This window comes from Elephas maximus, chromosome 4, assembly GCF_024166365.1.
Source record: "Elephas maximus indicus isolate mEleMax1 chromosome 4, mEleMax1 primary haplotype, whole genome shotgun sequence".
Classification (NCBI taxonomy): Eukaryota; Metazoa; Chordata; class Mammalia; order Proboscidea; family Elephantidae; genus Elephas; species Elephas maximus.
The window spans coordinates 67,993,815-68,019,307 of NC_064822.1; the positions used below are offsets into that span (position 1 = coordinate 67,993,815).

General features: G+C 37.6%; 3 protein-coding genes across 4 annotated transcripts in view; all 3 read left to right on the forward strand.

The window, feature by feature from the left end:
• Positions 1–25,493, forward strand: part of LOC126075173 (natural killer cells antigen CD94-like) — a 164,379-nt gene that overhangs the window by 45,116 nt on the left and 93,770 nt on the right. The window lies entirely within an intron of this gene.
• LOC126075174 (natural killer cells antigen CD94-like) overlaps positions 5,061–25,493 on the forward strand; it is a 188,129-nt gene continuing 167,696 nt past the window's right edge. Inside the window, exon 1 of the mRNA XM_049882458.1 lies at positions 5,061–5,071. The gene's annotated coding sequence lies outside the window, so the exon portion shown is untranslated. The remainder of the gene's footprint in view (positions 5,072–25,493) is intronic.
• On the forward strand, positions 5,063–11,098 carry LOC126075177 (natural killer cells antigen CD94-like). Its single transcript, XM_049882465.1, has 5 exons — positions 5,063–5,246; positions 6,547–6,639; positions 7,734–7,885; positions 10,038–10,144; positions 10,981–11,098. Exons 1-5 carry the CDS (start codon positions 5,240–5,242, stop codon positions 11,096–11,098), a joined length of 477 nt encoding a protein of 158 aa, XP_049738422.1. The 5' UTR covers positions 5,063–5,239.

A 25,493-nucleotide genomic window follows, 5' to 3' on the forward strand; every position in this document is an offset into this window, starting at 1 on the left:
ACATAATGTGTATATGTAGATGCATATGAGAGCGTGTGTGTGTGTATGTAAAACCAAACTCATTCCCATCAAGTTGACTCTGATTCATAGTGACCTTGTAGGACAGGGTAGAGCTGTCTCATAGGGTTTCCAAGGCTTTAAATCTTTACAGAAGCAGACTGCCACATCTTTCTCCTTTGGAGCATGGCTGGCAGGTTAGAACCACCAACCTTTCAGTTAGCAGCCCAAGCACTTAATCACTGCGTCACCAGGGCTTGAGAGAGAGAGAGATTCTGGGTGTGCAGTTTTAATCTGATACACATGGGGGCACCATAAGTCAGAATTGACTCAATGGCAAATGGTTTTTCACATATGTGTACATATATATGTGGTGTGTGTCTGTGTGTATATGTATATATTTGTAACTTGAGGCTAGAGTTCTTCTATTGGAAATGTCCTTGCTGACTTTTTTACTTCTGAGTCAATGAACTAAGAATGAATGATTTCAATATCACAAAGCACAGTTCTGAAAAATTAGAATAATGCCCTCAAAATAACTGATCCTGTTAGTGTTAAATGTATTGTGTCTATTGTGTCGCAATTCTCACAAATTTGTCACATACAATACAAAAGTTGTAGGCAAAATCTTAAGTTCCTACCATTTAAGACATTTTTATATTGGACGAAAGATGGACAAAATTAAGCAGCTCTCTGCTGATTTGGTGTTGTCCAACAGTGAAACCAAGAAAGGGTAGATTCTGTGGTATACACATGCAATGAAATGCTTTGAAATGATAAAGAATAATGAAGAGTGTGTGAAACATAACGTGGATGATCTGGAGGACATTATGCTGAGTGAAATAAATCAATCACAAAAGAACAAATGTTGCATGGTATCACTTCATAAAAATTCAAGAGTAGGTTTACACACAGAAAACAACATTCTCTGATGGCTACTAGGGATGGGAGGGGAGGAAGGGAGAACCACTTACAAAATAGTAGACACGTGTTAATTCTGGTGAAGACAACAGAAAATATTGGAGAAGTCAGCACAAGGTGATCAAGGTAAGTGAGGACACTGAGGGATACCTAAGAATAAAGGACAACTGTGGTAGTTGCTATAACATATACAATTCTGCAACAACAGTAATGACAACCAAAAATTTGTGAGTGGTTACATAGGTAGATATGTTGCTTCATAGGTGTGGGAGGGTGTATGGGAGTAGGTGTGTGCATTTAGGTATAGTTGTGGGCATTTGAATATACTCATACATAAAATAGAGCACACAGAAGGCACAGTTATGGAAACTTCTTAGACATAAATCCAAACATTTGGTGGGACTAAGTTAACGGGCTTGAAGGCTAAAGACCATAGTCTTGGGGGACAACTAGGTCAACTGGCATAGCACAGTTCATGAATATAATGTTCTACATATGAGTTTGGTGAGTAGGCTCTGGGAATCTTAAAAGCTTGCGAGTGATCGTCCAAGATATAACTACTGGTCTCTTCCCATCTGGAGCAAAGGAGTGTGAAGGAAACCAAAGACTCCAGGAAGCAACTAGTCCGTTGGACTAATGGCCCACAGGAAACACAGCCTCCTCTAGCCTGAGACCTGAAGAACTAACAGTGCCTGGCAACCACTAACGAATACCCTGACTAGGCATACAATGCAAGATCCTGGTTAGAATGGGGGGAACAATGTAGAACAAAACTCAAATTTATAAAAAAAATACCAAACTTATTGAATTGATAAAGATGCTCTTTTAACCTGGAACTGAAGCCACTCCCGAGGTCCCTTTTCAGCCAGATAGTGGATTGGCCTATAAAAAAAAAACAATAACACGAATGAGGAATGTGTACCTTAGAACAATCAACTATTTGAGACCAAAAACAAAGATGAAGAGTCAAGGGGGGCAGGGAAACAGGAGGACTGGAAATGAAGAAGACAGGGCTGAAATGGGGAGAGTGCTGACACGTTGTTGCAATAGCAACCAATGTCACAGAAAAAATTTTGTATAAATTGTTGAATGGGAAACTAATTTGCTGAGAAAACTTTCACCTAAAACAGAATAAAGTGTTCAAAAAAAAAGGGACGATAGGTTTCAAATTATGCAAAGTGTCATTATAAACTGTATGTCTCTCAACTTGGATTTGCATCAAAGCTAGAAGAAGAAAATTTCATATTCACATTTTTTCAATAAGGATCTAGATTTTAGCAATTACAGTGGTTGAGTAAAAGCAACTTTATAAACACAATGTACACAAATTAAAAAGATGAAAAATTTTTGAATTCATGGAAGCTAAGAAATCAAGCCACAAATCTTGCTTTGTTGTTGTTGTTGATGAAACGCTTATCTTTACAAAAAGGTTCATCTATAGGAATAGTAAAAAAAACATACTAGCTGTTGTTGAAGTCCTGGTGGCGAAGTGCTTAGGGGCTACGACTGCTAACCAAAAGGTCAGCAGTTTGAATCCACCAGGTGCTCCTTGGAAACCCTATGGGTCAGTTCTACTCTGTTCTACTGGGTTGTTATGAGTCAGAATCAACTTGACAGAAATGGGTTTGGTTTTTGATTTTGCTTAGTTACCGACAAGTTGATTCTGACTCATAGTGACCCCAGGTGTATCAAAGTAAAACCATACTCCATGTGATTTTCAATGGATGATTTTTTGGAAGTACATTGTCAGGCCTTTCTTCCAAGGTACATCTGGGTAGACTCGAACTTCCAACCTTTCTGTGAGCAGCCAAGTGTGTTAATGTTTTGCACTCTATAGGTAAATTGTAACTCTTAGAAAACAAAACAAATCAAAAAGTCCATGAAACTTATTCTGGAGTTTGCTTTCATACGAGATGAACGGTAGATTGTATGCCCAGAAACTACATTATGGACCAAGGAAGGTTCCTGCTCTCAAGATGCCCACTCTACCTATCTCTCTTACATTTGAAATTCCCATTAATGTCCTCTTTTGAAGACATAAGAATGTTAATTGAAATAAAAGAATATTATCTGGATGAGATAACACAATAAACAATTACAATAATTAACATATTAGTAAAAATAGGGTTTATTAGAACAGCTACAGCCATGTTCAAAGGATCTTAAGGAACTGGAACATTGGAGTTTAAGGTGTTGAAAGAAGATTTCAAGGCAAAGTGAGTGAAGTATTGAAGTGTGGGCTTAAACCAGGTGTTTTAGGCTGGGTTCTCTAGAGAAGCAAAACCAGTAAAGCATATATATATATATATATATATATATAACCATGGTGGCGTAGTGGTTAAGTGCTATGGCTGCTAAGCAAAAGGTCAGAAGTTTGAATCCACCAGGCTCTCCTTGGAAACTTTATTGGGTAGTTCTACTCTGTCCTATAGGGTCGCTATGAGTCAGAATCACTTCAATGGCAATGGGTTTGGTTTTTTTCAGCTTATATATATACATATATATATATACAAAGAGAGAGAGAGAGATTTATATGGAGGAAATGGTTCACATCGTTGTAGAGACTAGAAGGTCCAAGGCCATGGGTTAGCCTGGAGTCTTCTCTTGACTCATGTAGCTGAGATCTGCAGGTGAGAAAACAGGCTTCTGGCTCACAGGCTGTGGAGGCTGACAAATCCCAAGATTGGTGGGTAAGCTGCTAGCTCAAGTCCCAAGAACTGGAGGTCAGATGAACAGAACAGGAGGCAGCAGCAGGATCCAGGGTGAGGAAAAGTCAGTGAGCTTTGCCAGAAAGTCCACACATAATGAATGCAGGCCATGCTTCCAAGGAAATTCCCTTTCAACTCATTGGCTGCTCATAGCAGATCTCATCATGGAGGTAATTACATCATTACATAGCTGTCGAATTACATCATGACAGCCAAAGCACCGAGAATCATGGCCCAGGCAACTTGACACACACTTTAGCCATCACATCAGGAGAGGGAGCTTTAGAGCACAGATGCATGTGTGTTTATATACATATAACAGTAATGAGAGGTTTGATATTTAACTGTATGTGTCAACTTTGCTAAGCTATGATTGCCAGTGGTTTGGCCAAATACTAGACTACTTGCTGCTCTATAACATAATGTAACAATCTTGTGTAATGTAATCTAATGTAAACAATCACCCGGTTGAAAGTGGTTTTCCTTAGGTTATTTTCTGCCTTCAGGCTATTAACAGATACTTTGGCAGAACTCTCTCCCTGTTTCTTTCTCAACTCTGTACTTTTCTCTCATCTGACCTACAGGTCTTGGGACGCAAGCCTGAGGTAGTCTCCCCCTGGTGCCTGACCTACAGATTTTGGACTGGCCAGCCCCTACAATCCCGTGATCAGCAGAAGTCTTCAGCCTGTCACTTGACCTATGACTTTTGAACTTTCAAGCCCCATAATTGTGTGAGCACTTCTCTTGAAGTAAATTTCTCTCATTCTAGATACATAGGTCTCACCAGTTCTGTTTCTTTGGAGAACCCTAAGACAAGAAGATACTCTGGTTCTACGTTTTTTCCTTTGCCAGCCCTGGCTGATTTAATGAGGCTGGAATGGGAAATACAGAAATGAGACACGGTTAGACCAACAAGTCTGTCTAGTAGAAAAGAAATAAAAATCCACAGAAAATAATAAATACAGAGAAATGGGTTTGATTGCTTAAGTTTCAAACCTAAGTAATCTTGGACAAGTTACTTAGCCCTTCTCGGCCTCAATTTTCTCACTGGTAAAATAGGATATGTATAGTATCTTCCTTATCCAGTCATTTTTTTAAACATATAAGTTATTATATTTAAAAAGATTTAAACTGTTTCATGCAAAATTAATTTTTATTATTATTAAAATAGGAAAATTATATGTAGAATTTTATTGCAGTAAGTAAATTTACCTTTTGTTTGTCCATTTTTTGATATTTTCCAAATATATTTTGAAGATGACTTTGATGTTGAAACACTAAAAGTAAAAACAAAACACAAACTCCCTCTCATCTTCTTTTCTGCTAATCAAAGGGTTTCTATTGCAAAATACAGTGAGAATTTCCTGTATTGTGATATCCGGAACATTTTAGAAGCTGGTAGTTTTACTGCTTCTTGCTCAGTACTACACATATGTGGCTCACCAGTAGATGCTTCAGGAACATCCTGTAAATACACATTTTTTTCTTTCTCTTTTTCTTTTGAATTTCTCCGGATTCCTTTGCTTCCAGCCCAGTTCTGGGATCGAACACCACTCTTCCCCAACAAGCACTCCTTGTGTTTTCCCTGCATCCACCTTGGGACATCATCTCTCATGGCAGGTATGTGTGCCTCAAGTCAGAAAATCAACTGATAAAGGGACGCAAAAAAGGCAGCCCACAGACACGGCTAATTTAAGGGCAGAGCTTTAAGAGAAAGGGTTATAATGCACAGTGAATTTTTTTGTCTTTCCCTGTGTCCGTACCTTCTACATTTATTTTAATTTCTTGATTCATTATTCTGTAACTGAAAAATAGCCTGGAAAGCTTTTCCAACAGAATGGCTTCTGATATGGGTACATCTAAATTCTAAATGAGAAACAAATTCATCTGGTTATATTATGATCAATATAATTCTAGCACAGGAATAAAAAGATAATGCCTGATATAATTTTTTAGCGCTTATCTTGCGACTCCCAAATGTCACCCAGACTGTTTGAAAATTGTATTATTTTCAGTGACATTACTCTTTGGGAGTATGTTAAAGTCCATGCATCATCTCCTAAAGTTGAATTGTTTCAGGAGAAAGGCCATAACCAAGTAACTTTGGGTAAGAGCAAAAAAAAAAAAAAAAGGGGGGTTGTTTCCATATCATAATTCAATGTACTATTTTTTTTAGGAAGTGAACTCAGCACTCCAGAGAATTACTCTCTACGTTGGTTTTGGAATCTCTCATCCTCAGTTCCAAAGTGCTCCTCTCTTTTTGTGTTATACTGCGTCTACATAGCTATGAGCAGGAAAATATTCCTCAAAGCATTGCTGTACTGAGATTAGCAGAAAAACATACCACCAATAGTGTTATTGCCAGTGACAGTGGTAGAGTACGGTACATGAAAGACGCTGGGCTTAGACAGGATTGAATTTTATGTCTGACCTGCACACTTGCCAGCTTTGATACCCTGAGAAAACGATGTTATTCTTGGACCCTCAATTTTCTCATCTACCTGGTGGGAACCAGGCTATTTACCTTGTGATTTTTCCTGAGAGAATAAAAGTAAATGCCTGTAATATAAGCACATAAAACAGAAGTTGGAGCCCCTTGATCTCTTTTTGCACTAGATCTCTACATTTCTTTGCAATTAAAAACAAATAAAAAATCTAATGTTAAATATACTTACAGAGTTGGTAGAGATGAAAATGTGTGGATAATCTTACTGAGGAATAATTTAACGCACACACACAAAAAAGTTGGTATTGGATGATAGTGTTAGCACATAAAACACCTAAAGACTCAAATGTTTCTCTACATATCTGTGCTGTGGATCCTGACAGTTCTGGATTTTCTCTCACTGGTTTTGCATTTAAGAACTACAGCCACTGCATTGGCTCTTTAAGTGTTTGCCTTTTCTCTCTTTTTCTACAGCATTTCAGAACAATTTATGGAACCTGATTTCTGGAACCTTGGCAGTAGTGTGCCTTTTGTTGATGGCTACTTTGGGAATTTTGTTGAAAAATTGTAAGTTTTTTGGCATCTTGGAAAGACGAATGCTATGATAAAACTAATCGTAAACGTTGAATTTTGCTAGTGTGTGATATTTTCTCAGGGATACACTTAAACCTGTACTTGATTATGTAAATTTCTAATAATTTCTCACAGCATTTTCCACACAAAGTACTCAGCCAACATCCTCTCCAGGATCCACCGTAGAACCCCAAGAAGGTAGGCTCCAATGTTTGGAAATGCTCAGTATTGGTAGAACATTAAAAGAGACAGTTTCTTTCTTTCTTTTTTTTTTTTAACACAGAGTAGCATGATAGCTTATCACATATGGTAATATAAGTTTACTTCCCTAATTTTAGGACAGTCTCATTCCACTGTTCTCTAGTGTAGGAATGATAAAATTACATTGAGAGCACATCATTTATATGTTACAGGTATAAGGATTGTCCTATAGGGTGGCTATGAGTCGGAATCGACTCGACAGCACTGGGTTTTTTTTTTTTTTTTCTGGGAGGTATAAGGATATTAGCATGAGATAATGGATTTCTGTCCTCTATGAATACATGTTATTAACTAACAAATTATAAATAAACTACAATAAATATTATAGTTAATCCTAATTCCTGGCCTGTGTCTGCTCATAACCCATACTTTCTTATCTCCATTATAGAATATTTGTCCTGTAACTAGTTTTTTTTTTAATGTACCCATAATTTTATTAGTAGTTATGTCTCAGATGTAGTGCCCAGATTTCTGCAATTTTAAAATCTAATTATACAGTAAGAGCCAGCTTAAAGTACAGTTTCTGAATGAATATATAAATTTCTTTTGTATACTTACCAAAATATCATGATATAATTGATAAATGATTGGGAATTATATGTCTTACTCTACCTCTAGAGTATAATCTCCATGAGGAAAATGATCGTGTCTGACTTGTTCACATTTATAATCCTGAGCGTAGCACACTGCAGTGCATGTAGTAGTGTGTGCTCAAAGACTAGTTGTAGAGAAAAAAATAAATAGCAAATGGTTTTTGAATGAATAAAGAGCAATACAAATACTAGAAATCTCCAATGTCATCAATCATGTTTTATTTTTCATCTTAGGCTCTGGCTGCTGTTCTTGCCAAGAGAAGTGGATTGGGTACCGATGCAATTGTTACTTCTTTTCCAAAGAACAAAAAACTTGGGCAGAAAGTAGGGATTTCTGTGCCTCTCACAATTCCAGTCTTCTTCAGCTGGAAAGCAAAGATGAATTTGTATGTACTCGTGTTTCCACATTTTCTTTGTTCCAGAAAACATAATATCTAAGTAAGCTGAAGATTTTGAACCAAGTCTTTAATCAGAGAGTAAATGTGTGATTGTATTTGAATAATGATTATTAACTTTGTACTTTGAAGCAATCACTATAAAACCTACATAGCATTTCTCAAAGAATTACATCTAGGAATAAAATCAATATGCCAGATGAAGTGAAAGAAATTTTCTGGATGGCTTCAAAGTAATAGATCATTGCTTAACCATTTTATTCAAAGAACCAACTAAATGACTTTGGAATATTTAGTTCTTTTAATTGAATTTATAAATTCTTTTATAATTATGTAGCTTCTGTCATGTTTTTGGAATACAATGTAGAGAAAATATAGAGGGTCAGGTCATAAAACTTACCAATTCCTAAGGTCCCATTCATAAGAAAAAGGAGCCAACAGAATGCAAAAATTGTTGAAAAATATCATTAATATCACACACAACTAAAATTTTGCTGAAGATCACTCAAAAATGGTTTTGGCAGTATACTAACAGAGGACTTCCAGAAATTCAAGCTCAATTCAGAAGAAGGTGTGGCATGAGGGATATCATTGGTGACATCAGATGGATCTTGGCTGAAAACAGAGAATACCAGAAAGGTGTTTACCTGTGTTTTTTTGACTATGCAAAGACATTCAACTGTGTGGATCATAACAAACTGTGAATAAAATTATGAAGAATAAAATGCTAGGATACTGAATTGTGCTCATGAGGAACCTGTACATGCACCAAGAGGCAGCCCTTTGAACAGAAGAAGGGAATACCACATAGTTTAAAGTCAGGAAAGGTGTGTGTTAAGATTGTACCCCTTCACCATACTTAATCAAATGTATGCGGAGCAGATAACTTGAGAAGCTGGAATATATGAAGAAGAATGTAGCATTAGGATTGGAGTAAGACTCATTAACAACCTAGTATTTGCAGATGACAGAACTTTTCTAGTTGAAAGCGAAAAGGACTTGAAGAACTTACTGATGAAGATCGAAGACCACAGCTTTCAGTATGGATTATACCTCAACATAAAGCGGCCCAAAATCCTCACAACTGGACCAAAAACAACATCATAATTAACAAGGAAAATATTGAAGTTGTTAAGGATTTCATTTTACTTGGATCTGCAATCAACACCCATGGAAGCAGCAGTCAAGAAGTCAAATGACATATTTCATTGGGCCTATCTGCTGCAAAAGAGCTCTTTGAAGTGTTGAAAAGCACAAGCGACACTTTAAAGACTAAGCTGTGCCTGACCCATGCTGCAGTATTTCAACCGCCTCATATGCATGTGAATACTGGACAATGAATAAGGAAGACCTAAGAAGATTTGATGCCTTAGAATTATGATGTTGGTGAAGAATACTGAATATACCATGTGTCAGAAGAACGAACAAATCTGTCTTGGAAGAAGTACAGCCAGAGTGATCCTTGAAAGCGAGGCTGGCAAGACTTGGCCTCACATACTTTGGACATGTTATCAGGAGGAACCGGTCCCTGGAGAAGGGCATTATGCTTGGTAAAGTAGAGGGTGAGCTAAAAAGAGGAAGACCCTCAGTGAGACGGATTGACACAGTGGCTGCAACAATGGACTCAAGCTTAACAATGATTGTGAAGGTGGCCCAGGATTGGGCAGTGTTTTGTTGGAACCAAATTGACAGCAGCTAACAACAGCACAGAAAAAGTATAAATTGCCCTAGATGTATGCGGAGGCTGAGCTGAATAAAGGCTGAGTAGGTCATACCCAGGAGATTTATCCCTAGAGATAGTGTTGATTTTATAGGCTTTGAGATGGGGATTTTGGATCCCCTGTACAGGGATGTTCCTGAGAACTCTAACTCACAGAATAGGTAATGTTTTCTATATTTTTATAACAATGTTTTTAGACCTTTAGTGAGATTTTGTGGTATTTTCCTTCCATAAATGAATGAGTGTGTTAAATGAGTAGTATGAGCCACAGAGCTGTACCTTCTAAATTAGAAGTCAATAATGAATTCAGTTTGTGCGATTGATAGGCTGATTCTGATGCTCTGACATTAACTTTCTTAAAAATACACTGTTCCCAGAGTACATTTAAATTAGATTACAGTGTTTGTCTCTGTTTCCAAACAGAGCTTTAGGATCTCCGATGACCGTTATTACTGGATTGGACTCATTTATTATAATGAAAGACGTGGTGCGTGGCTGTGGGAGGACGGCTCTGCTCTCTCCAGGGATGTGTAAGTTTCTGGCAGCCTGGTGCTGCCTTTTCTACTCTTTCTGAGTTTATGCTTAGATCTCATCAGTGCAGGTAACACCCAGGAGCACTGCAGTAATCGCATGCCCAGGGTGTGAGGTTACAGAAAAGAGAAGAGTGTAGCAGAATACAATTGCAGGCCAATCCAGAAAATTCAAGTTCATCCTCAGGTCACATGAACTTTAGTGTTCTGGGCCCATAAAATAACTTTTGACTTTTTGTTTCCATTTTGCCTTGGAGCAAACACATAGACATATACGTACAGGCACACGTGCTCACGTACTCACATACACCCGAGCGCTGACTCAGCAGTCCCGGCAGTCCAGATACAGCAGGATATGCCTTCCTTTCTTTATTCTGGTGGAGCCAAAATTCTCAACATACTCACAATGTTTCAAATATTCTGGGTTTATCTTCTGTATGTTTGTAAACTTTGAATGTTATTTTCATTCATAAACATGTAATTTCCACATAATACAATGGTGAATTATAAGCTCTGATTTGTTTCTCTAGACTAAGTCAGGTAATGCATTTTTAAACAAAATAAAGTATATTATGCATCAAAATGATTAACAGTAAAAGGAACAATAACAAAAAATCTCTAGTCCCAATGCTATTTATTTTAGAGGGAGTAACTAAGGTTTGAGCAACAATGTAATCTGAAAACTGAAAACCATAGTTTAAAAAAAAAGAATGATTCTGTATGTTAATATCTCATCGAAATGCGTCTGAGAGTTCTATCATTAATCTGAATCATCATCGCACCTGAGCATTTCCATACGCTTTTCCCAGATGCTAATATTTTTGTCTTCATTACAGATTTCCATTGTTTCCGCCTCTAAATCAACAGAACTGCATGTTGTATGATAGCGATAGTATTTTGGATGAAGATTGTGGGGAGAAACATGGTTTTATCTGTAAGCAACAGCTTATTTAAGTGTTTCTTGGGGTTGGGGAGCAATGCAGGTTCAGGTTTACCTTTTATCTCTTATATTGTTACTAATCATCTACTTCTTAGTTCTATAAATTTTTCAATGTTTTGTCTTATCATACAATTTGTACACATTTGAATCCATATATTTCAAAATTGATTAAATTTCTGTGCCTGTACTTGAATTTTTCAAGCACCCAGATAAACAATGTTATGAATATTTAGATTTTATTCTATGTGTTTATTGTTAAATGCATTGTAGTTTCATAGGTTCATGCAGTTTTTTTTTACACATTATCTCTGCACAAATTTAAGTAAAACTTAAAACACCACATAATATATATCAACCTCATTTCAATGCTTCATATGACATAACTAAATTGGGAAAGCCCGTCTTCACCTTTCTAAGAGTAAAAATATTTTCAATGCTTTCTGTTAGCTCTTTCTGGGTGTGTGTGTATATATATGTATGTATTTGCTTAGAGCTGAAAGTTCCATTGCTATACGGTAGATGACAGTTTCCTCCCATGTGTTATCCAGCTTCAGAGCAAACCCAATTTTGTCTCTTTTCCTTAATACTCTAAATTCTGAAGAACAATTGAAGTTTTTTGCCATTACTTGGAAATATGTGTTCCTAATATGACTGCTTCCATATTTTACAAGGGGAATGAGAATCCAAGTTGTTCAGGGTGCCCAGAACTTTCTTGCCTCATGCTTACCCATCAGTAAGAGAGTCATTTGCATGTGCTTTAGAGATCTTATTCTCCAATCAATCAAAAAACAAAGATTTTCCTAAAAGTCTTGCAACTAGTGGCTACCGCTCTCTGCAGGTAATTCACATTATGGCTGCTTGCATCTTCAAAGGCAAAAGGAAAGTATCTCTGATTTCTTGGATCTTTGACCTCTAGACTCTCTTTTAAAATGTTCATCTGATTAGATAAGGCCCACCCAGTCTTGCCTGGCTTTTAATTAACTCCAAATCAACTTAATTGTATCTGAAAATTTTTCTCACCTTTGCAATGTAAGGTAATCTTATCCTAGGAGTAACATGCCATCATATTCAATGTCCCATGATCAGTCGAGGTGGGGTGGGTTATAGAGGGCATTTATACCAGGAAGCAGGAATCTTATGGACCATCTTAGAATATTTCCTACCACACCAAATGTCTTAGTTACCTCGTACTGCTCTAACAGAAATACCACAAGTGAGTGACTTTAGCAGAGAGAAATTTATTTTTTCATAATTTCGGTGATAGAAGTCCAAATTCAGGATGCCAGCTCTAGAGGAAGGCTTTCTCTGTCTGTCAGTTCTGGAGAAAGGCCCTTGTTTCTTCAGCTTCTGCCTCCTGGTTCCTTGCAAATTCCTGTGTGTCTTGTTATCTTTCGTACCCCATCTCTGCTTACTAGTTTGCTTGTTTAACCTTTTAGATCTCAAAAGGGATTGACTCAGGCTATACCTTACACTAATCCTGTCTCATTAACATAGCAAAGAAAAGTCATTCTCAAATGGGATTAAAACCATAGGCATAGAGGTTAGAATTTACAGTGCATATTTTTGGGGTACACAATTCAATTCATAACACCAACAACAACCAAAAATCCCGCTGCCAACATGCCCCTAAAAAAAGTAACTTTTACTTCTTAGCTTATTGAATTTAATCACTGCCTTTTGAATCCTGATTAGATAGCTGATAATTTAAATCCCATATGCTCTGACAAGAAATTCATTTTTTCTAGTGTATTAATTCTTAGCTCCGCCATAATGACATCTGCAATCTCACATAGTATACCTGAAAAGGATGGAGTTATTTTACCTGTATGGACTGGGGCAGCTCTCTGCTTATCTTTAGGGATTCCAAAAATTGTTCTCTTATTCCTGGTCAATACAAGGGCAGTGGACTGGCTAACTAACCAATTTATAGTGTGCATAGTTTGTACTTGAGACAACTGGTTAGACATCCACTCTTCACTACCTGCCTAGACGGGCATGAAAGACTGTTGGAAACTGCTGGTTGTTGTTGTTAGGTGTCGTGGGTCGGTTCCAACTCATAGTGACCATATGCACAACAGAATAAAACACTGCCCAGTCCTGCGCCATCCTTATAATTGTTGTTATGCTTGAGCTCATTGTTGTAGCCACTGTGTCAATCCACCTTGTTGAGGGTCTTCCGCTTTTCAGCTGACCCTGTACTCTGCCAAGCATGATGTCCTTCTCCAGGGACTGATCCCTCCTGACAACATGTCCAAAGTATGTAAGACACAGTCTCGCCATCATTACTTCTAAGGAGCATTCTGGTTGTACTACTTCTCAGACAGATTTGTTTGTTCTTTTGGCGGTCCATGGTATATTCAATATTCTTTGCCAAGACCACAATTCAAAGGTGTCAATTCTTCTTTGGTCTTCCTTATCCATTGTCCAGCTTTCATATGCATATGATGCGATTGAAAATACCACGGCTTGGGTCAGGCGCACCTTAGTCTTGCAGGTGACATCTTTGCTTTTGAACACTTTAAAGAGGTCCTTTGAAGCAGATTTACCCAATGCAATGTGTCTTTTGATTTCCCGACTGCTGCTTCCATGGCTGTTGATTGTGGACCAAGTAAAATGAAATCCTTGACAACTTCAATCTTTTCTCCATTTATCATGATATTTTTCATTAGTCCAGTTGTGAGGATTTTTGTTTTCTTTATATTGAGGTACAATCCATACTGAAGGCTGTGGTCTTTGATTTTCATTAGTAAGTACTTCAAGTCCTTTTCACTTTCAGCAAGCAAGGTTGTTTCATCTGTATAACGCAGCTTGTTTATGAGTCTTCCTCCAATCCTGATGCCCTGTCCTTCTTCATATCGTCCACCTTCTCGTGTTATTTGCTCACCATACAGATGGACTAGTTATGGCAAAAGAATACAACCCTGACACACACCTTCCCTGACTTTAAATCATTCAGTATCCCTTGTTCTGTCCGAACAACTGCCTCTTGATCAATGTAAATGTTCCTCATGAGCACAATTAAGTGTTCTAGAATTCCCATTCTTTGCAACATTATCCATAATTTGTTATGATCCACACAGTCGAATGCCTTTGCATAGTCAATAAAACACGTGTCTGTCAGTTTATCGTACTGTGGGGGCTTGCCTGTTGCCGTGATGCTGGAAGCTATGCCATGGGTGTTCAGGTACAGCAGGGTCACCCATGGAGCACAGGTTCCAGCTAAGCTTCCAGACTAAGACAGACTAGGAAGAAGGACCCAGCAGTCTACTTCTGAAAAGCATTAGCCGGTGAAAACCTTATGAGTAGCAGCAGCGGAACACTGTCTGATATTGTACTATAAGTAGAGTCCCCCAGGTTGGAAGGTACTCAAAAGATGACTGAGGAAGCGCTGCCCCCTCAAAGTAGAGTCGACCTTAATGACGTGGATGGAGTAAAGCTTTCAGGAAACTGCGGGAGCTGTCCTAAAATCATATTTTATCACACAGATATCAGTAGTTCAATCTAAAGTTGAAATATGTCTTTGTACAAATAAGAAAGACCCTGGGAACTTATTCCTGAATGCCTTTTGGAGCCCCACTGCTTACATAAATTCTCTTGTGTATCCCATTATTATTATTATTATTCATTGAAAGCCTCAGCCAGCTATGATCTACTGAGCTTTATGATTCTTTTCAGTTATCTAACCCTGAGAAATCTTTGGAACACCTAAACCTCCTTTTCCTTTTCCATAGTTTTGAATCTTTTCCGCTTATACCTTAGCACAAGGGTTAAAATGTTTTGTGCAAATGCTGTATAGTTAACATTTTCAGCTTTGTGGGTTAGTCTCTGTTTCAACTTCTCAGTTCAGCCATTGCCTAGCTAAAGATGTCATAGATAATATGTAAATAAATGGTGTGGTTGTGTTCCAAAACACTTGATTTACAAAAACAGATGGTAGGGTAGATTTCACCTATAGGTTGTAGCTTGCCAACCTCTGTCAAAATGTACAAATGAGCATATAAAATCACCAATCCTATTCTCTACTTTGCCTTTCCTTTTTCTGGGTCATTTCTTGCCAGTTGTAAACAGACCTACACATTTTTCAGTATAAAAAACAGTTTTGACTTAGTTTATCAGTCTGTAGTAACCAGGCTGCAAGATCTCAGCAATATTCCTCACCTTCTGATGTTTGTGCCTTCATGTAATTTCCTTTCACTTGGTATCAGGTTGGATCTGTATGACCAATAGAACACAGTAGAAATGATGGCATGTTGCTTCTGAGGCTAGGTTGTAAAAGAAAGTGTGAATTCTGCCTCTTTACTTTCTCCTAGATCTCTTGATCTGGGGGAAGGCAGTTACCAAGTTGTGAGACACCCTGTGTAGGGGACTGTGTGATAAGGATGGAAGCCTCCTATGGAAAGCCACTAGGAACTGAGGCCTCTTGCCAGGAGCCATGTGAGTGAGCCTTCTTGGAAGCAGACTCTCCAGCCAGAGTGAAGCCTTCAGATGACTGTGGCCCAGCAGACTTCCCGACAGCAATAAGAGATCCTGAGCCAGATTCCTCCCTCTAAGCTGTTTAAGGATTCCTGTCCTTCAGAAATAATAAATGCTTGTGGTTTATTTATTTGTATAAACTTAAGGAATGACACATTATGAGCCTCGTCCACACCTGGATCATACGGTGGTGAATGTTTACATTTTTAAAAACCTGTCAAACTGTTTTCCCAAGGGAGTAAAAAAAAAAAAAAAAAAAGGAGTGTTCCATTTTATATTCCCATTAGCAGTGTTTGAGAGCTCACTTCTCCACATCGTGGCCAGCATTGGAATGATCTTTATACTTTTAGCCGTTCTAATAAGTGTGCAGTAGTCATTCATTGTGTATTTAATTTGCATTTCTCTAATGAATTATGTTTTTGAATATCTAGTTATTTGCTTATTTGCCGTGTTTACCTCTTTCTTGGTAACTTTTCTGTTCAAATAAGTTGCCAATTTTGTTGTTTTTACTTTCTTATTGAGTTGTGATCATTTTTGTGTATTCTGTGTACAAGTCCTTTATCAGGCAGATGTTTTGAAAAATTTTCTCCCAGTCTGAGGCTTGTCTTTTCATTCTCTTAGCAGTGTCTTTCAAAGAGCAGAAGTTTTAAATCTTGACAAAGTCCACTTTATCAGTTTGTTCATTTATAAATCATGCTTTTCACATCATTTCTAAGAAAGCTTTGGCTAAATCAAGGCCACAAATTTTTTCTTCTTTGTTTTCTTCTAGAAGATTTATAGTTAGATTGTGCATTTAGATCCATGATTTACTTTGAATTATTTGACATATTTGTTGTAAGGGGTCAATCAAAGACTTTTTTTGTTCTTGTTTTTTGTATATCTATATTTCTCATGCCATTTGTTAAAAATATTATCCTCACTCCACTTAAATGCCTATGCACCTTTGTCAAGAATCAATTTTCCATATACGTATGGATCTGTTTCTGTGCTCCCTATTTTGTTTTATAGATCTGTTTGTCTCATTTTGCAGGGAGAGCACACTGTTCTGAATACTCTGAAAAAAAAAAAAAGCTGTATAAAAATCTTGAAGTCTAGTAGTAACCACCCTCCAGCTTTGTTAATTTTTAAGTTGTTTTGGCTGTTGTATTTTGCATTCTATATGAATTTCAAAATTATGTTGTCAATCAACAACAACAACAAAAAACCTTCTTGGATTTTAGTTGGAATTGCATTAGATCTATAGATCTGTGTTGGAAGAATTGCCATATCAACAATGCTGAGTCTTCTGACTCTTTAATAATGTATATATCTTTTACCTCAATATTCTCAAATTTTTCTCAGCAATATTATGGAATTTTTAATAATATGCAGCCTTTTACATTTTTATGAGATTTTGCTAAGTACTGCATTGATTTGATACTATTATAGATTATATGTTTTTTATTTCAATTTTTGATTGCAAGTGTATATACAATTGATTTTTGTATTTATCTTCTATGTTTCAACCTTTTTAAACTCACTTATTAGCTCTAGTAGCATTTCTGTAGCTTCCATTTGATTTTCAACATAGGTGATTATATTACCTATGAGAAAAGACAGCTTTCCCTGTTTCTTTTCAAAACTGGATTCCTTTTATTTCTTTTTCTTGCCTGATCACAGTGACTAGAACATTCAATACAAGCTTGAATACAGTAGTGAAAGTAGAACTCGTAGTCTTATTCTTGAACAAAAAGAGTCACTTTTTTATCTTCACATTTTATCTTAACTGTAGCATTTTGTAGATGACCTTTACAAGGTTGAGGCAGTTCCCTTCTACTCCTGTTTTGGTAAGATTTTATCAGGAATCCAAGGGTGTTTTTGTCAATTTATTGTTCTGCATCTATTTAGATCATATGTTTTTTTTGTTTTATGAATTTGTTGATATGGCAAATTACATTAATTTATATGCCAATGTCAAATCAACCATTCATTCCTGGAATAAACTCCACTTGTTCATTATATACTATCTTTTTATATATTATAGTATTCAATTTATTAAAATTTTGCTTGTAATTATAAATATATGTGAATAAATATATACAATTTATTTTTGTGTGTGTTATTTTAGTCTTTAAGTAATATAAAATAGAGATTTTTAATTTCTCCACTTTAAATTTATATCTAAGTCAGATCTAAATTAGATCTAATTTAGATATAAATTAGATCCAATTTAATTGCCATACAAAACTCACAGAAATATTACTGAACATAAATAGAATAAAATGTGGATGGTGTCATGTCATATCTGTGAGATAAATTGGTATTGAACATAGAGACATAAATCATCTACTAGGAACTATGATAAAACAACTCCAAAAAAAAAAAAACTAAACCTATTGCTGTCAAGTCAATTCCGACTCATAGTGACTCTGTAGGACAGAGTAGATCTGCCCCATATGGTTCCCGAGGAGCTCCTGGTACATTTGAACTGTCAACCTTTATGGTTAGCAGCCATGGCTCTTAACCACTATGCCACTAGGGTTTCCTCAAAACACCTCCATATAGTACTAACCAGGACTTCCAACATTTTCTACTTGCCTGCTGAGGTTCTTTAACCATTTTCTTGGAGGGCGTCTATGTACTAAGTAAAAAAAACTTTTTTTTCATAAAGCCTATATTGTAAAACACAAAGTGATCCTCCTTCTCACATGTTTTTAGTTGGTCCAGAGTTATAATTGTTAGACTTGCATTTGTTTTTAGCAATTATGGACTACTTTTTTTTTTTTTTTAATGAAATCTATGACACAGAAAGGGTCCAATAAAACACGTTGAGAACACAGTCATCTCATGTTAATATTTTAGACTGTTTATTTGTTGAGAATTTACTTGTTAAGAGCATAAAACAGATTTTAGAGTAAGGATGTAAAAGAATGTAAACAAATAGCATAGTAGCTAAACCTCTAGTCTCACAGAACAAAGAGGGTCACCTAATTCTGAATATCGTTTTCTCCAAAATCTGTAAAATCAATAAATAAAGAAAATAAAACCAGACAGAAATCATGGCTTTTCAAATTTCCAGGAGACAGAGTACCACGACCTTCAAATTACCTGTAATCAGAGAAAAAAAAAAAAAAAAATTGAACAAAACCCCTGCTCCAACCTACCACTGCATGCCTGTGGTATGGGGAAGGGGGATAGTCCTTTGAAAATGTCATTAAAAAAGAGAATGGGAGAGGCGGAGCCAAGCTGGCAGAATAGACAGATGCTTCCAGCGAGCCCTCTTACAACAAAGTCCTGTAAAAAACAAGTGAAATGAGTATTTAAGACAAGCCGGGGGCCCTGAACATCAAAGGCAAGCTTAGAAAATGAATGAGAGGCAATGGGAGGAAGAGATGGTTCAGAAGCAGAGAGGAGTTACCAGACCTGACTTGTGGGGAGCCATCAGCCACCAGTCCCAGGAGTAGCGGCAGTGGGCTACCACTAGCTTTCAGCCGCAGTTTCCTCAGGGAGAAGCAGCCAGCCACACAGCATACTCACACCTCCGGAACCAGACAAGAATGGCGCTGTAGGCAAAAGCTATAGCAGTACTTGTGTATATTTTATTGCACCCTCTCTTCCCCAAGCCGGCTTCAGTTTTTGATTTCTCTGGGCGTGGGCTAGGCCCTGTTGAGCACCTAGAGCCATCCTCCTGAACTTGGAGAAGGAATAAATTTGCAATTGGAGGAAAAAATAATTTGCCAGCTCCACCAACCAGGGGAGCTCAGGACAGAAGTGGCTCCTGTCCAGGCATAAATGGTCAGTGGAATTTGAGTACTTTTCCCATCTGCATGGAACTCTATGGGCCTATTTCAGGAGAATAGGCCCTTGTTGGCAGACTCCAACTGTCTCAGCTATGTGTCGGAGCGGTGGGTGTTTGATGTTTCACATTGCTTTGCCTATTAAACAGCATCCTCACCTACACACTTCAGAGGCCTGAGGATTGGTGGCTCCACTCAGGTCACCTGGCCACCCTTGAGAGTGTTCCAAGGATAAATGGAACCTCCCACTCCTTATAACCAAAAACATTGGGTGCCCACGGTCCATCTGCAGAGCCCACCCTCCTGTACGCTGTAGAGAATAGGGACATAAGGGGGATGATTCTCAGGAAGCAAATAATCTGAAAAGGAAATGAGATGGGCGATATTACAACAGACCCAACTGAAATTAAAAGAATCTTATCAGATTACAATGAAAAATTATACTCTAACAAATTTGAAAACCTAGAAGAAATGGATGAATTCCTAGAAACACAGTACCTACCTAAACTAACACAAACAGAGGTAGAACAACTAAATGCACCCACAACAAAAGAAGGGATTGAAAAGGTAATCAAAAAAATCCCAACAAAAACAGCCCTGGACCGGATGGCTTCACTACAGAGTTCTACCAAACTTTCAGAAAGAGTTAACACCACTACTACTAAAGGTTTTTCAGAGCATAGAAAATGATGGAATACTACCTAACTCATTCTATGAAGCCACCATATCCCTGATACCAAAACAAGCTAAAGACACCACAAAAAAAGAAAACTATAGACTTATATCCCTCATGACGTAGATGCAAAAATCCTCAACAAAATTCTAGCCAATAGAATTCAACAACATATCAAAAAAATAATTCACCATGACCAAGTGGGATTCATACCAGGTATGCAGGGATGGTTCAACATTAGAAAAACAATTAATGTAATCCATCATAGAAGTAAAACAAAAGACAAGAATCAGATGATTTTATCAATTGATGCAGAAAAGACATTTGACAAAGTTCAGCACCCATTCATGATAAAAACTCTCACCAAAATAGGAATAGGGGGAAAACTCCTCAATACAATAAAGGGCATTTACACAAAGCCAATAGCCAACATCATCCTAAATGGAGGGAGCTTGAAAGCATTCCCCTTGTGATCGGGAACCAGACAAGGATGCCCTTTATCACCACTTTTATTCAACATTGTGCTGGAAGTCCTAGCCAGAGCAATTAGGCTAGACAAAGAAACAAAAGCTATCAAGATTGGCAAGGAAGAAGTAAAAGTATCTCTATTTGCAGATGACATGATCTTATACACAGAAAACCCTAAAGGAATCCTCAAGAAAACTACTGAAACTAGTAGAAGAGTTCAGTAGAGTATTGAGATACAAGATAAACATACAAAGATCAGTTGGAATCCTCTACACCAACAAAAAGAACATCGACGAGGGAATCACCAAATCAATGCCATTTACAGTAGCCCCCAAGAAGATAAAATACTTAGGAATAAATCTTACCAGAGATGTAAAAGACTTATACAAAGAAAACTACAAAACACTTCTGCAAGAAACCAAAAAAGACCTACGTAAGTGCAAAAACACACCTTGCTCATGGATAGGAAGACTTAACATTTTATAAAAATGTCTATTCTACCAAAAGCGATCTATAGATTTAATGCAATTCCGATACAAATTACAATGACATTTTTTAATGAGATGGAGAAACAAATCACCAACTTCATATGAAAGGGAAAGAGGCCCCAGATAAGCAAAGCATTACTGAAAAAGAAGAACAAAGTGGGAGAACTTACTCTACCTAATTTTATAACATATTATACAGCCACAGTAGTCAAAACAGCCTGGTTCTGGTACAACAGCAGACACATAGACCAATGGAACAGAACTGAGAACCCAGACATAAATCCATCCACTTATGAGCAGCTGAAATTTGACGAAGGCCCAAAGTCAGTTAAATGGGGAAAAAGACAGTCTTTTTAACACATGGTGCTGGCATAACTGTAAATCCACCTGCAAAACAATGAAACAAGACCCATATCTCATTCCATACACTGAAACGAGCTCAAAATGGATCAAAGACCTAAATCTAAAACTATAAAAATCCTTGAAGAAAAAATAGAGACAACATTAAGAGCCTTAATACATGGCATAAACAGTGTACAAAACATTATTAAGAATGCAGAAGAAAAACTAGATAGCTGGGAGCTACTAAAAATCAAACACCTATGCTCATTCAAAGACTTCACCAAAAGAGTAAAAAGATTACTTACAGACTGGAGAAAAGTTTTTAGCTATGACATTTCTGATCAGCGCCTGACCTCTAAAATATACACAATACTGCAAAACTCAATTACAAAAAGACAAATAACCCAATTAAAAAAATGGACAAAAGATATGACTAGACACTTCACAAGAAGACATTCAGGTAGCTAACAGAGACATGAGGAAATGCTCACGATCATTAGCCATTAGAAAAAAGCACATCAAAACTACAATGAGATTTCATCTCACTCCAACAAGGCTGACGTTAATCCAAAAAACACAAAATAATAAATGTTGGAGAGGCTGTGGAGAGATTGGAATATTTACACACTGCTGGCGGGAATGTGAAATGGTACAACCACTTTGCAAATCGATTTGGCCCTTCCTTAAAAACCTAGATAGAACTATCATATGATCTAGCAATCCCACTCCTTGGAATATATCCTAGAGAAATAAGAGCTTTTACACGAACAGATATATGCAAACCCATGATCATTGCAGCACTGTTTACAATAGCAAAAAGAGGGAAGCAACCAAGGTGCCCGTCAACAGATGAATGGGTAAATAAATTATGGTATATTTACACAATGGAATACTACACATTGATAAAGAATAGCATTGAATCTGTGAAACATTTCATGACATGGAGGAATCTGGAAGGCATTATGCTGAGTGAAATTAGTCAGTTGCAAAAGGACAAATGTTGTATAAGACCACTATTATAAGAACTCGAGAAACAGTTTAAACAGAGAAGAAAACATTCTTTTGTGGTTACAAGAGGAGGGAGGAAGGGAGGGAGTATTCACTAATTAGATGGTAGATAAGAACTACTTTAGGTGAAGGAAAAGACAACACACAATACAGGGGAGGTGAGCACAATTGGACTAAACCAAAAGCAAAGAAGTTTCCTGAATAAACTGAATGCTTTGAAGAGCAGTGTAACAGGGGCAACGGTTTGTGGACCATGATTTCAGGGGACATCTAAATCAATTGGCATAATAAAATCTATTAAGAAAATATTCTGCATCCCACTTTAAAGAGTGGCATCTGGGGTCTTAAAACCCTAGCAAGCAACCATCTAAAATGGATCAACTGGTCTCAACCCACCTGCATCAAAGGAGAATGAACACCAAGGACACAAGGTAATTATGAGCCCAGGAGACAGAAAGGGCCACATGAACCAGAGACTATATCAGCCTGAGACCAGAAGAACTAGCGGTGCCCAGCTACAACCAGTGAGTGTCCTGACAAGGAACACACTGAAAATCCCTGAAGGAGCAGATCAGTGTGATGTAGACCCCAAATTCTTGTAAAAAGACCAGACTTAGATGACCCCAGTGGTCATGGCCCCCAGACCTTCTTTTGACCCAGGACAGGAATCATTCCCAAAGCCAACTCTTCAGACATGGATTGGACTGGACGATGCATTGGAGATGGATGCTAGTGAGGAGTGAGCTTTTTGGAACCGGTGGACACTTCAGACTTTGTTGGCATCTCATGACTGGAGTGGAGATGAGACAGTAGAGGGGGGTAGAAGCTGGTGAAATGGACAAGAAAAGAGAGAGTAGAGGGAGGCAGCGGGCTGTCTCATTGGGGGAGAGTAATTGCTGAGTAGTTTATTTTTTATATTGTCTTTTCCTCTTATTCAGTTTTGTTGATTTTGTTTCTACTTAGTCTCTATTTTTTTCTTGTATTTTATTTTGAAGAGTAGGAGAGTTAGCCTCCTTTGTGGTTACCTTTAAATTTACCCCTGTATTTCTGAGTTTAAACCTAACTTTTATTTCTTTATATCGCCTTGTCTTGCTCTCCATATGAAAGATCTGTGACTACATTTCTTAGTTCCTCTTTATTGTTTTAATGTTGTCTTCTTTTACATAATGACATCATTGTTTCCCTGTTGTGAGCGTTTTTTTATCTTGATTTATTTTTGTGATTTCCCTGTCTGGGTTGACATCTGATTGCTCTGTCCAGTGTTCTAGTCTTGGGTTGATACCTGAGATTATTGACCTTCTAACCAAAGAATTCCCTTTAGTATTCCTTGTAGTTTTGGTTTGGTTTTTACAAATTCCCTAAACTTGTCTTTATCTGGAAATGTCTTAATTTCACCTTCATATTTAAGAGACAGTTTTGCTGGATATATGATTCTTGGCAGGCAACTTCTTTTCCTTCAATTTTTTAAATATGTCATCCCATTGCCTTCTTGCCTGCATGGTTTCTGCGGAGTAGTCTGAGTTTATTCTTATTGGCTCTCCTTTGTAGGTGACTTTTCGTTTATCCCTCGCTGTTCTTATACTTCTCTCTTTAACTTTGGTTTTGGCAAGTTTGATTATAATATGTTTTGGTGACTTTCTTTTAAGTTCTACCTTATGTGGAGTTTGATGAGCATCTTGGATAGATATCTTCTCATCTTTCACGATATCAGGGAAGATTTCTGCTAACAAATCCTCAACAATTATCTCTGTAGTTTCCATTATCCCTCCCCGTTCTGGTACTCCAATCACTCGTAGGTTATTTCTTTTGATAGAGTCCCACATGATTCTTAAGGTTTCTTCATTTTTTAAAAATCTGTTATCTGATTTTTCTTCAAATATATTAGTGTTGAGTGATTTATCTTCGAGTTCCAAAATTCCAGCTTCTACTTGCTCAATTCTGCTCCTTGACTTTCTATTGAGTTGTCTAATTCTATAATTTTATTGTTAATCTTCTGAATTTCTGATTGCTGCCTGTCTATGGATTTTTCCAGCTAGTTAAAATTTTCATTATGTTCCTGAATAATCTTTCTAATTTCTTCAATTTTTTTTTTTTATCTGTGTGTTCCTTGGCTTGTTCTGTGTATTGTCTCATTTCCTTCATAATTTTTCTTGAAGGTTTCTGTGTATTAAACTTTTGTATTGTGCATCTGGTAATTCCAGGAATGCACTTTCATCTAGAAGATCCCTGGATTCTTTGTTTTGAGGGTCTGTTGAGGTGATCATGGCCTGTTTCCTTATGTGACTTGATATTGACTTTGTCTCCGAGCCATCAAAATTTATTGTGTTAGTTTATGCTTGCTTACTGTGTCATAGCTGCTTGCTTTGTTTGTTCTGGCATACCCTTATGGGTTGCTTGAGTGATCTAGCTTGATTATTTTTGCCTTTGGAGCTCTGAAGTCCCATCCCCAGATGGCTAGAGCTGTTTCCAAGTATATCAGTCTAGGAGTCCATTCAGTTTTCTGGTATGAATTCAGCTCAGGTTTCCAGGTAGCTGATCATCAAGTGTGTGGTACAGGCTCTGTCCTACAGTCTTAGAGGGGCAGGGGTGATTGGCATATATACCAGTATCTGATTGCAGCAGGGGGTCATGCTCTGAACAAGGCAGGGGGCTGAGAACCGACCCCTGAGTGTCTGTGAGGAAAGCGCATCCCTATTCCCTACAGTGTGCAGGTGGGTGGGTTCTACAGAAGGACCATGGGCACCCAAAGTTTTTGGTGGTAAGGACTGGGAGGTACAGTTATCTTTGGACCCTGTTGCAGGTGGCTGAGTGACCTGAGTGGAGCTACAAGTCCTTAGGTCCCTGATGTGGGTAGGTGAGAACCTCATTTAATAGGCAAAGCAATGTCAAACATCAAACACCCACCTCTCCACTGCACAGCTGAAATGGTTGGAGTCTGCCAACAAGGGCCTATTCTCCCAAAATAGGCCCACACAGGTCCATGCAGAAGAGAAAGGTGCTCAAGGTCCACGCTTCTGTCCTATGGAGCTAGCAAATTATTTTTTCCCCCCAACTGCAAATTTTTTCCTTCCACAAGGCCAGGAGGATGTGTCTAGGTGCTCACCAGGGTCTATCTCAGGCCCAGAGATTCAGTTGTTGAAGCCACAAGTACTTAGCTTTTGCCAAGAGTGTCATTCTCCTT

Coding starts and splice junctions, on each gene's coding strand:
- LOC126075177 (XM_049882465.1), top strand. Junction 7,886..10,037: donor TGGAAAGCAAAGATGAATTT/GTATGTACTCGT, acceptor GTTTCCAAACAG/AGCTTTAGGATCTCCGATGA. Junction 10,145..10,980: donor TCTGCTCTCTCCAGGGATGT/GTAAGTTTCTGG, acceptor TCTTCATTACAG/ATTTCCATTGTTTCCGCCTC.